At 48.6% G+C, this 11788-nt stretch overlaps 1 protein-coding gene across 1 annotated transcript in view; it reads right to left on the bottom strand.

Moving 5' to 3' along the window:
• The window catches only part of LOC122928872 (transformation/transcription domain associated protein), a 153129-nt gene that overhangs the window by 105102 nt on the left and 36239 nt on the right, over window positions 1-11788 (bottom strand). The window contains 4 exon segments of the mRNA XM_044282163.1: window positions 1654-1775; window positions 7783-7879; window positions 9535-9696; window positions 10280-10540. Coding sequence (XP_044138098.1) covers window positions 1654-1775; window positions 7783-7879; window positions 9535-9696; window positions 10280-10540 — 642 coding nt within the window.

The following is an 11788-nucleotide window of genomic DNA, read 5'->3' as shown; positions in this document are numbered from 1 at the left end:
AAGCTCATCCAGAGTGTTGGGTCTTGCGTCTCTCAACTTTCTCTTCCCAATATCCCACAGATTCTCTATGGGGTTCAGGTCAGGAGAGTTGGCAGGCCAATTGAGCCCAGTAATACCATGGTCAGTAAACCATGTACCAGTGGTGTTGGCACTGTGAGCAGGTGCCAGGCCGTGCTGAAAAATGAAATCTTCATCTCCATAAAGCTTTTCAGCAGATGGAAGCATGAAGTGCTCCAAAATCTCCTGATAGCTAGCTGCATTGACCCTGCCCTTGATAAAACACAGTGGACCAACACCAGCAGCTGACATGGCACCCCAGACCATCACTGACTGTGGGTACTTGACACTGGACTTCAGGCATTTTGGCATTTCCCTCTCCCCAATCTTCCTCCAGACTCTGGCACCTTGATTTCCGAATGACATGCAACAGTCCAGTGCTGCTTCTCTGTAGCCCAGGTCAGGCGCTTCTGCCGCTGTTTCTGGGGAATGCGGCACCTGTAGCCCATTTCCTGCACACGCCTGTACACGGGGGCTCTGGATGTTTCTACTCCAGACTCAGTCCACTGCTTCCGCAGGTCCCCCAAGGGCTGGAATCGGTCCTTCTCCACAATCTTCCTCAGGGTCCGGTCACCTCTTCTCGTTGTGCAGCGTTTTCTGCCACACTTTTTCCTTCCCACAGACTTCCCACTGAGGTGCCTTGATACAGCACTCTGGGAACAGCCTATTCGTTCAGAAATTTCTTTCTGTGTCTTACCCTCTTGCTTGAGGGTGTCAATGATGGCCTTCTGGACAGCAGTCAGGTCGGCAGTCTTACCCATGATTGCGGTTTTGAGTAATGAACCAGGCTGGGAGTTTTTAAAAGCCTCAGGAATATTTTACAGGTGTTTAGAGTTAATTAGTTGATTCAGATGATTAGGTTAATAGCTTGTTTAGAGAACCTTTTCATGATATTCTAATTTTTTGAGATAGGAATTTGGGGTTTTCATGAGCTGTATGCCAAAATCATCAATATTAAAACAATAAAAGGCTTGAACTACTGCAGTTGGTGTGTAATGAATCTAAAATATATGAAAGTCTAATGTTTATCAGTACATTACAGAAAATAATGAACTTTATCACAATATGCAAATTTTTTGAGAAGGACCTGTATATGGTCGAGGATCCGACAAGCTGGATCTGGCGCTCCGGATTCTACAAGTTCCCCGCCAGATCTCCGGCGCTGATCTAGGCCCCTTTCCAGCCGCGCAAAAACCTTTGCAAGCAACGTTTTTGTTCGTTCCGAACTTCCGACAGCCGGAGCTTTGTGGATCAGGCATGACGCAAATGCGAACGTACCCCCTTACTGGAATTTTAATGCTTTGTCCACGCAGCCTCTTCAATTACACATTTTGATCAGACCGGCCTGACGGTATCACTCCTAGTATGAAGCACTTGGGATCACCATGACAACCCGACAGCTCTCTGGGCTATTGTCGGAGATTCGCCATTAATCCTCGGCACATGTCGTATCTCTGCTCCAAACGCCTTTATTGCCTCGGGTCTTGTACCCTGTAGTCAGCCAGTGATTGGCGCAGCATAATAAGCATGCCCTGCTCTTAAGCATGCATTGTATGCCGGTGAAAACGAATGCAGATGTATCGGCGCTCGCCTCACCTTCCTCATACAAGCCTCTCCAGCCTCTTGAAGCTCATTGTTTGTGGAGTTAAGGGCCTTGAACAGCGCAGCAATGATCTTCTCCCTGGACTGCGGCAGGTAGTTGCAGGCAGCGAGAGCATCTGTTCAGATAAAACCAAAGTTAGGACAAAAAAAAAAAAAACTCAAAAAAACAATATTCATAATAAAAAAATTTAAAGGGCATCTGTCAGCTATTTGCACCTGTTACATGTGCGCTTGGCATCTGTGTTGGTCCCATTTTCATATGTGCCCGCATTGCTGAGAAAAATGATTTTTGAATGCTCTAGGAGCAAGAGGGGCGTCGCCATTACTCCGAGAGGCTCTGCTGTCTCTGCAACTGCTGCGCCCTCTGCACTTTGATTCACAGGGCCTGGTGTGATGACGTTTACACTGCCCAGCTCTGTCAACTAAAGAGCAGTGGCAGAGAGAGCAGAGCCTCTAGGTGTAATGGCGACGCCCCCGTTGCTCCTAGAGGCTTATTTGCATATAATAAAACTTCAGCAATGCGTGCACATAAGAACATGGGACCAAAACAGATGCCTTCAGATCTGCTGACAGATGCCTTTTAAAGGGGAAAAAAAAATGAATCTTAAAAGGGGTTGTCTCATCTCAGCCTTTCATGGCAGAGATGAGAATAACCTCAGCAAGCACTGTGTCCATAACTCCCATAGCAGTGAATGGGAGCTACGATAACAGCATAGCACATCAAACTCCAGCTGCTCAGATGTTCCCGTAAGTCCATTCACTCCTGGCGGCCACTTACTGCGGTTATTGCCATCTCAGCCATGAAAGACCAAGCTGGCGCAACTTAACCAAACATGAGGACGGATATACATTTGCCCTGCAGTGGCCTCTACAGGAAAAATTTAGTATTACATAGTAGTAATTCAACAGATGGCCATCCATGTACTGGACACCGTAGGTCTGTCAGAGCTCCTGGTGGCCATGGCTGATAGAGGGGGACATCCCGTATGCCACTAGGGTTGTCACGATACCTAAATTTTGATTCGATTTCGATACCATAAAAAAGTATTGCGAAACCAGATACCATGCGAAAAAAATAAACCACCAAAAAATCTGCGTGCATTCCGCATTTTATGGAACGTCCGGCCCATAATCGAACAGTCTTATCCTAGTTTTTGGGGAGGACAAGGTGACAAAAAAAATGGCGAATCGTGCGTTTTTTTTTTTTTTTTTTCTGTTGCGTTGCTCACCACATAGGAACTATTTTTTATATTTTAATAGTTTGGACTTTTCGGACGTGGCGATATGTAATGTTTATTTATTGTTTATATATTTTATATGTAAAATTGGGAAAGGGAGTGATTTATACTTAATATTTTGGTGTTTTTTTTTACTTTTATTTAATAACTATTTCCCCCCTTAGGGGCTAGAACCTGGGATCTTTTGATCCCTTGCCCTATTCACCCTAATAGAGATCTATAAGGGTGAAAAGGACTTCACACTCTCCCTGCTGCCCTGGGCTTTGTGCACACAGCAGCAGTAGGGAGCTTACCATGGCAGCCAGGGCTTCAGTAGCGTCCTGGCTGCCATGGTAACCGATCGGAGCCCAGCAACTTCACTGCCACTGCACACCAATGAGGAGGAGGGGACCCTGTGGCCACTGCACACCAATGAGGAGGAGGGGACCCTGTGGCCACTGCACACCAATGAGGAGGAGGGGACCCTGTGGCCACTGCACACCAATGATTTAATACTGGGAGGGTTGGGGCAGGCGTACTGCGCCACCAATTTTTTTTAAACCATTAATACAAATACAGCAGGCTGGTGCCGGCTATGTGATTCTGCCGCCGGCACTCCTGTATTTGTATTAATGGTTTAGTCATCATTGGTGGCGCAGTGGCGACAAGCCCTCCCCTCCTCCGCCCCTCTCTCCTCTCATTGTTGGCAGCGGCACAGGGGGGAGGGAGGGAGAGACTCCTTCTCCCCTGTGCTGCTGAGGGAACATGGTGCGCGCTGAGAGCAGCGCGCGCCATGTTATGTGATACTAGGCTGCACAGTAGAGCAACCTAGTATCGGTAAATGGCAAATCCCGGGACAAAAGTATCGATTGGGTATGGATAATTCGATACCCGGTGCAACCCTATATGCCACCCCTATTTAATAGGAGGGCACATGGAAAGGGTTGGTCAAGATAGCAACATATTTAAAGGTATTCCATGAATCGTTTTCATACTAAATGTCCTGAAAGGTTATAAATGTCTACTTTAAAGTACTTTTCAGCGTTTCGAATATACAAAAATACCTTTTTCGTGATTTTTTTTGGGCTTATCTGCTGGGGGAAGGAATCTAGGAAGAATTAGTTTTCTTCTCCCTCTAGCAGCTGAAAATATAGTCTATTCTTACTACTCTCCTGTGTCTTATCACCTTTATTGCCATGTTACTGCAGAGGCTCTGCACCTTCCTTGACGAGCAGGGCAGAGAGCTATTTCTATTGGCTGCCTTGCAGGGAACAGAGGATCACACTACAAAGACCTGGCTATGGCGAGAGTAACTGAGCAGCACCCAAATCATTAGGTGCAGGACAAGCAGGCTGCATTACACTTTTAACACCAGGTGGCACCATACTATGTACAGCATTTAAATGAAAAACATTGTTATTTTTATAATCTACGCAATGAAAAACGAGATTTTTGTGAACTCACCTTGTAAAATCTCTTTCTCGCTTTATTCATTGGGGGACACAGGACCATGGGTATAGCTTGCTGCTGCGACTAGGAGGCGACACTAGGCTGAAAGCTGTTTGCTCCTCCCCTGCAGGCTATACTCCCTCCAGCCTGGAGAGAGCATATCAGTTTGTGCTCCAGCAGTAGGAGAAACATACCGAAACAAAACAAAAACAGGAAGACCACAGTCCAACAAAACAACCGAACCTGACCTCAGTCCCAACCGGCAACTTGGACCACTGGTCTCAGTAGAAACCAACAACAATGGGTGGGTGCTGTGTCCCCCAATGAATAAAGCGAGAAAGAGATTTTACAAGGTGAGTTCACAAAAATCTTGTTTTCTCGCTCATATCATTGGGGGACACAGGACCATGGGACGTCCTAAAGCAGTCCCCAGGGTAGGAAAAACCGCTGACTCCACCTCCCACAGTCGAGCCACTACACAGCGGCCTGTAAGATCCTACGGCCAAGAGCTGCATCCGCCGAAGAGAACGAATGCACTTTGTAAAACTTGGTGAAGGTGTGCAACGAAGACCAAGTTGCCGCCTTACACAGTTGAGACGCCGAAGCGTGGTGAAAGTGTGCCCAAGAAGCCCCGACCGCCCTGGTAGAGTGAGCCGTGATACCAGGCGGAGGAACCCTGCCTTTGGAGTGGTAGGCCTCGTGAATGGCCAATCTAATCCACCGAGCAATCGCCACCTTGGATGCCGCCAAACCCTTCCGAGGACCCTCCGGAACTAGGAACAGAGTCCGCTCGCCTAAAAGAGGCTACTGCGGCCAGGTAGATCCGTAAGGCCCGCACCACGTCCAAACGATGAAGCGCCACTTCCCTAGGATGGGAAGGCTTAGGGCAAAGCGAAGGGAGGACAATGTCCTCATTGACATGGAACGCCGATACCACCTTCGGCAAAAACGACGGCACCGTCCGGAGCACCACCTTATCCTGATGGAACACCAAGTGCCGCCAGTTCCGACACCCGACGTATGGACGTAATGGCAACTAGGAATGCGACCTTCCATGACAACATGCGGAGGGAGACTTCTCGCAGGGGTTCAAACGGCTCGGACTGAAGCGCCACCAGCACCAAATTCAGGTCCCAGGAATGCAACGGTGGCCGATATGGAACCGCGGTGTGCGCAACACCCTGCATGAAGGTCTTGACGGGCCCCAGCACCGCCAGCGTACGCTGGAAAAATATGGAAAGGGCCGAAACCTGCCCTTTCAACGAACTTAGGGCCAGACCCAGCTCCAAACCCGCCTGAAGAAAGGCCAACACCGTAGGGAGGGAAAACCTCCTAGAGGGGAGGTCCCTGTCCTCACAGAATTTCAGGAACGACTTCCACGTACGATAGTAGATTCTCGCGGAGGAGGGCTTCCGAGCCCTAATCATCGTGCGAACGACCGCATCCGAGAAACCCCTTTTCTTCAGCAGGAAGGTTTCAATAGCCACGCCGTCAAACGCAGCGTATGTAAACCCTGGTGGAAGACTGGGCCCTGTGAGAGCAGGTCGGGCCTGAGTGGAAGAGACCACGGCGCGTCCCCCAGGAGCACCAAGCTCGGCGCGGCCAATCCGGGGCAATCAGGAGCGTTTGAACACCCTCCATCCTGACTCTGCGAAGAATCCGTGGTAGGAGCGGCAGCGGCGGGAACACATACAGAAAACTGAAGTCGTCCCACGGTGCCACGAGTGCGTCTACGCCGTAGGCCTTCGGGTCCCTTGCGCGAGACAGAAAGCACGGTAGTTTGTGGTTCAACCGAGATGCCATTAGATCCACCTCCGGGCGACCCCACCGGAGACAAAGGTCCTCGAACACCTCCGGGTGGAGAGCCCACTCCCCCGAGTCCACCGTCGTTCGGCTGAGGAAATCCGCCGTCCAATTGTCCACGCCCGGGATGAAAATCGCCGAGATCACTGGGACATGGGCCTCCGCCCACTGCAGAATCCTCGCGGCCTCGTCCATCACCGTCCCGCTGCGCGTCCCCCCCTGGTGATTGATGTAGGCAACCGCTGTCGCGTTGTCCGACTGTATCCTTACCGGACGGCCCCGCAACTCGGTGGTCCAATGGCAAAGGGAGAGGTAGATGGCCCGGAGCTCCAGGATATTGATGGGTAGTTTGGACTCCGACAGAGACCAGACTCCTTGGGCTGTCCGAGTACCGAAAACCCCTCCCCAACCGCGGAGGCTGGCGTCGGTCGTAATCACAGTCCATGACACCGTCCATGACACCCGATCGGTTACCATGGCAGCCAGGAGTCACGCTGCTGAAGTCCTGGCTGCCATGGTATGTTAGTGAGCAGAGAGCAGCATTATTCTCACGTGCGCTGTAGCCGCCGGTCGCTCCTTCTTCTGTCTGTGCGGCGGATTGCTAATGCTTACAGCATTAGCAATGCGCCGCACAAACCTATGAGAAGGAGCGACCGGCGGCCACAGCGCACGTGAGTATAATGCGCTGCTCTCTGCTCACTAACATACCATGGCAGCCAGGACTCAGCAGCGTGACTCCTGGCTGCCATGGTAACTGATCGGAGCTCCAGCATTACACTGCTGGGGCTCCGATCGGAACTGACACTGCCACCAATGATGGGGGGGGGGGGGGGGGGGGGGAGGGGGACCCTGTGGCCACTGCCACCAATGATTAATACTGGGGGGGGGGGGGGGGGGTTTGCGTTACCAGAGGGGGCAGATCAGAGGCTGGGGGGGGGGGGGCAGATCAGAGGCTGGGGGGGGGGGGGGGCAGATCAGAGGCTGGGGGCACAGGAGAGGCTGGCGCCATGGTCAGCTCCCTGCTGTTGTGTGCACAAAGCAGAGCTCTATTAGGGTGAATATGACAAGAGTTCTAGCCCTTAAGGAGGCCAATAGTTAATAAATAAAAAGTAAAAAAAAAAAAAAAAAGTTTAAACACCCCCCCCCCCCCAATATAGAAAACAATATATCGCAATATATATCGCATATCGCACATGCTTAAAATTATATCGCAATATAGATTTTAGGCCATATCGCGCACCCCTAGAGGGGACCCTATTGACTTCTATGGGAGAGTTATCTAGGCATGATCTGTGACCTGTGCAGAGGTCATTGTACAAGGAAGGAATAGAAAAGCTTTGACAATCGCCTACTGTGAATGGTTTATCAGGTAGGATTAGAATGACAGATATTCAGATAACTGCAGTAAAGTGATCTGTACAGAACAAGACGTGGCGGCAATTATTAGACATAGTGCCCAGTGCGAGAACTGCAGGATTTTATGGATTGTTTAAATATAGACATTGATATAAAAAATAAAAAAAACAACAACCAAAACTTCTTTAAAAATACTTGATTCATAGAAAAAGTCATTTTCTGATGACACATTCCCTTTAAATGCAGGCATTTTCTGGGTAAAAGTTTCAAGATTTACAAGAAAATCAGACAGACTTACTTAAAGCAGCAATTCTCAGCGGCACAAGAGAAGAAAGGCTTTTATAACAAGGGAGCTTCATGAGCGTCGCATCCTCCGCTTCACACAAGTTTAAGAGCTAAAAGGAAAGAGAAAAATTTATAGAAGGCATCTGGGGAAAAGGCATCAACTGGAGCTGCGCTCTTCTAGTAAACTGCAGAAAAACCACGAATCTTCTCTACCGAGAGGTTCTGCAGCTTTAAATCCTCCCAGCACCCAAGGTCTGTGGTTGCTGTCAGTGAACAGAAAACTTGTTTTAGACCAAACTTTTCTTTAGACAATGAACCAGGGAACGTCTTTTAAAGGGCATCTGTCAGCAGTTTTGTACCTATGACACTGGCTGACCTGTTACATGTGCGCTTGGCAGCTGAAGGCCTCTGTGTTGGTCCCATGTTTATATGTGCCCGCATTACTGAGAAAAATGTTGTTTTAATATATGCAAATGAGCCTCTAGGAGCAATGGGGGCGTTGCCATTACACCTAGAGGCTCAGCTCTCTCTGCAACTACTGTGCCCTCTGCACTTTGACTGACAGGAACAGGCAGCATAAACGTGATCATGCCTGACACTGTCAAAGTAGAGATGGTGCAGCAATTGAAGAGAGAGCAGAGCCTCTAGATGTAACGGCAACACCCCTGTTGCTCCTAGGAGCTAGTTTGCATATATTAAAACATCATTGTTCTCAGCAATGCGGGCACATATGAACATGGGACCAACACAGATGCCTTCAGTTGCCAAGCGCCAAGCAACAGGTCAGAGTACTTTCACACTACCGTTATTTTTTTCCGGCACTGAGTTCCGTCCTAGGGGCTCTATACCGGAAAATAACTGATTCGTTTTATCCCCATGCATTCTGAATGGAGAGCAATCTGTTCAGGATGCATCAGGATGTCTTCAGTTCAGTCATTTTGACTTTTCAGGACGGAGATAATACTGCAGCATGCTGCGGTTTTATCTCAGTCCAAAATTCCGGAACACTTGCCGGATCCGGCATTTTTTCCCGTTGACATGCATTAATGCCGGATCCGGCCCCGAGTGTTCCGGCATTGCAGTCTGCACATGCCCAGACCGCAAAAAATGTGAAAAAAAATAAATTGCCGGATCCATTTTTTTCGGATGACATCGGAGAGACGGATCTGGCATTTCAATGCATTTGTCAGACGGATCAGGATCCTGATCCGTCTGACAAATGCCATCAGTTTGCATGCGTTTTGACGGATCCAGCAGGCAGTTCCAGTGTCGGAACTGCCTGCCGGAATCCACTGTCGCAAGTGTGAAAGTACCCTCAGCCAGTTTCCTAGGTACAAATCTGCTGACAGATGCCCATTAAGGGTTATTTCCATGCCAACGTTAGGATATGCTATCACTTTGATCGATGGGGTCTGACCCCTGGAACTCCCACCCATCCCGCAAATGAAAGGTAGCTCTGCATTCCCTTCTATGTTTTCCCTAAACAGTGGCATTGTAATAGGACGCAGAGCGACACCACAGCAGAGGCCTCAGGATAGGCCATCAATATTAGACTGGTGGGGGTCCAACTCCTGGCCAGTCCACGGTTTGAAAAGGCTGCGGTGCTCGTGTAAGTGCTGCATCTTCTTCAGTGTATACCTGCAAGCTGGTTATAGTGTATCAGTGGAGTATGTATGCTGCCATGGCTGTAGAGCTGCGGCCCCTTAAAACAGCCGATCGGTGGTAGTGACAGGAGTCAGACCTAAAACGTATCCTACTAGGTTACCTCCGAGTAAAAGACTTTGTGTTCTACAACGTTGAGGTCCATAGTGAATAGCCGGGGCTGCAGGGTCGTGCAGAAGGTGTTTCCCTCCATGAGGCCGATCTGAGCGTTTGCTGGCTGGTGACGCAGGAGGTGCTTCTTAGGAGGAACCATGTCTTGTAATACCTATGGGGGAATAATCAATAGGATTGTAAATGGTAACCCAGCCACCTCCCATTTTAGCCTTCATTCATCATAAGAGTATTTTCAAGCCATAATGGAGCGAAAAATCCCAGCAAAAATAAATAAAAATAAAATAAAAAAACAAACTGAAATTATAGAAATAAAATTTAAAGGGGTTTTCCAAGACTGATTGGTGGGGGTCCGACACCCGGGACCCCCGCCCATCAGCAGCTTTAGAAGGCAGCGGCACCAGTACCTCAGCCTTCTCTGCGCTAAATCTAGGCCATGTGACATTCCGTTCATATGTCACATGGCCTAGGCCCAGCTCAGCCCTATCGTAGAGAGCTTTGATACCAAACAGCCAATGTCTTCTCAAACAGCTGATCGGAGGGGGTCCCGGGTGTCAGACCCCCATCGATCAGATTCTGATGACCTAGCCAGAGTAGAAAAGTCTCAGAAAACCCCTTTAAATCATTAGAAAACTATTTATGACATGGAGAACGTATAAACAGAGACGGTCCGGCTTGCTGAAGTTATAACCGAAACCCTGCACATTTCCAAAAATCTTACAAGACCTCTACATTACCTCTTTATGGGGCTCCATAATCATGGTGACACCTTTGCCGGTCACTTGGGCCAGGACTTGCAGAGAGTGCATGGCCTGCTTCCTCACCGTCGGGTTAGGCGACGTCACTTCGCGCACAAGGTCGTGTGTTACCAGGTGGAAGGACTTCTCTTGCGCACTTACGATCTCCTCCGTTTTCTCCTCGTCCTTCAGTGGGGTGGCACACCGGATCAAAAGCTGCTCCAGGGTGGTCTTTGCCATAGCGACGGCTCCGTTGGAAACCTAAGAAGCAGCACAGCAATTGATTTCCTAAGACAGGACAAGCGAATCTATAGACGTGTATCAAGATATAGTCGTAGGCCATCTCCTGTCACACACATGCCCAAGGTGGCTAATGATATGAATGAGAATTGGGAAGCAGACGTACATGGCACCCCTTACACTGGACTCCAACCTGTGACGACAACCCAGTGAGCAGTGAGAGCATGTTGGGAGTAGTAATATCACAGCAGCTGGTGTTCCACAGGTTAGAGACCAATGCCATGCAACGTGTTCCTCTTTCTTCTTCACTGAGACTCTTCGTCATACAAAGGTGGAGATTTATCAAAATAAGCATAAAAATGGCTTAACATTTTTCAGAACCTCTTTTGCAGAAAGAAAGATGGAATCTGATTGGATGATACGGGTAACTAAGCCGGTTTTTCTTTACACCAGTTTTGATAAATCTCGCCCCAAAATTTCCCAAAAATGATAACGACAAATCTTTGTAAGGAGCTCACCAACCACGAGGCGCACAAGCAAACACTCACAGAGAGATGTATATCAAATCTTTTACACCACAAACACGGCATTAAAGTCACAAATGATGACGCGCGCTATACCTGCACCATAAGATGTGACTTTTTGTGCTTAAAGGGGGTTGTGCCACAAACAATATTCTAGACTTTTTCGAAGCCAGCACTGGGTTGAATACTTTTCTAATTGCATCTAGTTAAAAATGTTGTAGAGCCAGAGAGCTTTTCAATAAAATCTCTGTATAGCGCCACCTGCTGTTTGTTCATTTCCTTATTTCTCCGTCCACCTCCCTGAGATAGGTCGCACATGCTCAGTTCCTTCCTTTAACTGCCTCCAATTAGGAGGAAACTGTTAGAAGCTGCACGTTACAGGAAGAGAGCTTCAGCAGAAAAGACATATGCCCCCGAACTATGATAGGTAGAAAGCTGCAGAAGAAAAGACCCCCCCGACCCCCGAGTTGTCATAGGGATAGAGCTGCAGGACACTAGAGAGAATCTAGCAGAGCAGTGAATGGGGAGATCTCTGGATCCATGTGAGGTACAGGGCTGGTTGTAATTTTGTTAGAAAGCAATTGTCATGTACTATATGATGTCTGATAATTAATTTACATTAGTCATGGGATAGCGTCTACATGATTAAAAGGAGGTGGGGCTTAGCGAGAGGGACGGCGCCTCCACAAACTACTTGATTTACTACAATTTACACCATAAACTGGCATAAATTATAGCACTAGCC

The sequence above is a fragment of the Bufo gargarizans genome, chromosome 2 (genome assembly GCF_014858855.1).
Source record: "Bufo gargarizans isolate SCDJY-AF-19 chromosome 2, ASM1485885v1, whole genome shotgun sequence".
Classification (NCBI taxonomy): Eukaryota; Metazoa; Chordata; class Amphibia; order Anura; family Bufonidae; genus Bufo; species Bufo gargarizans.
Note: the sequence above shows the minus strand (reverse complement) of the source record. Positions and strands in the feature narration are given on the sequence as shown.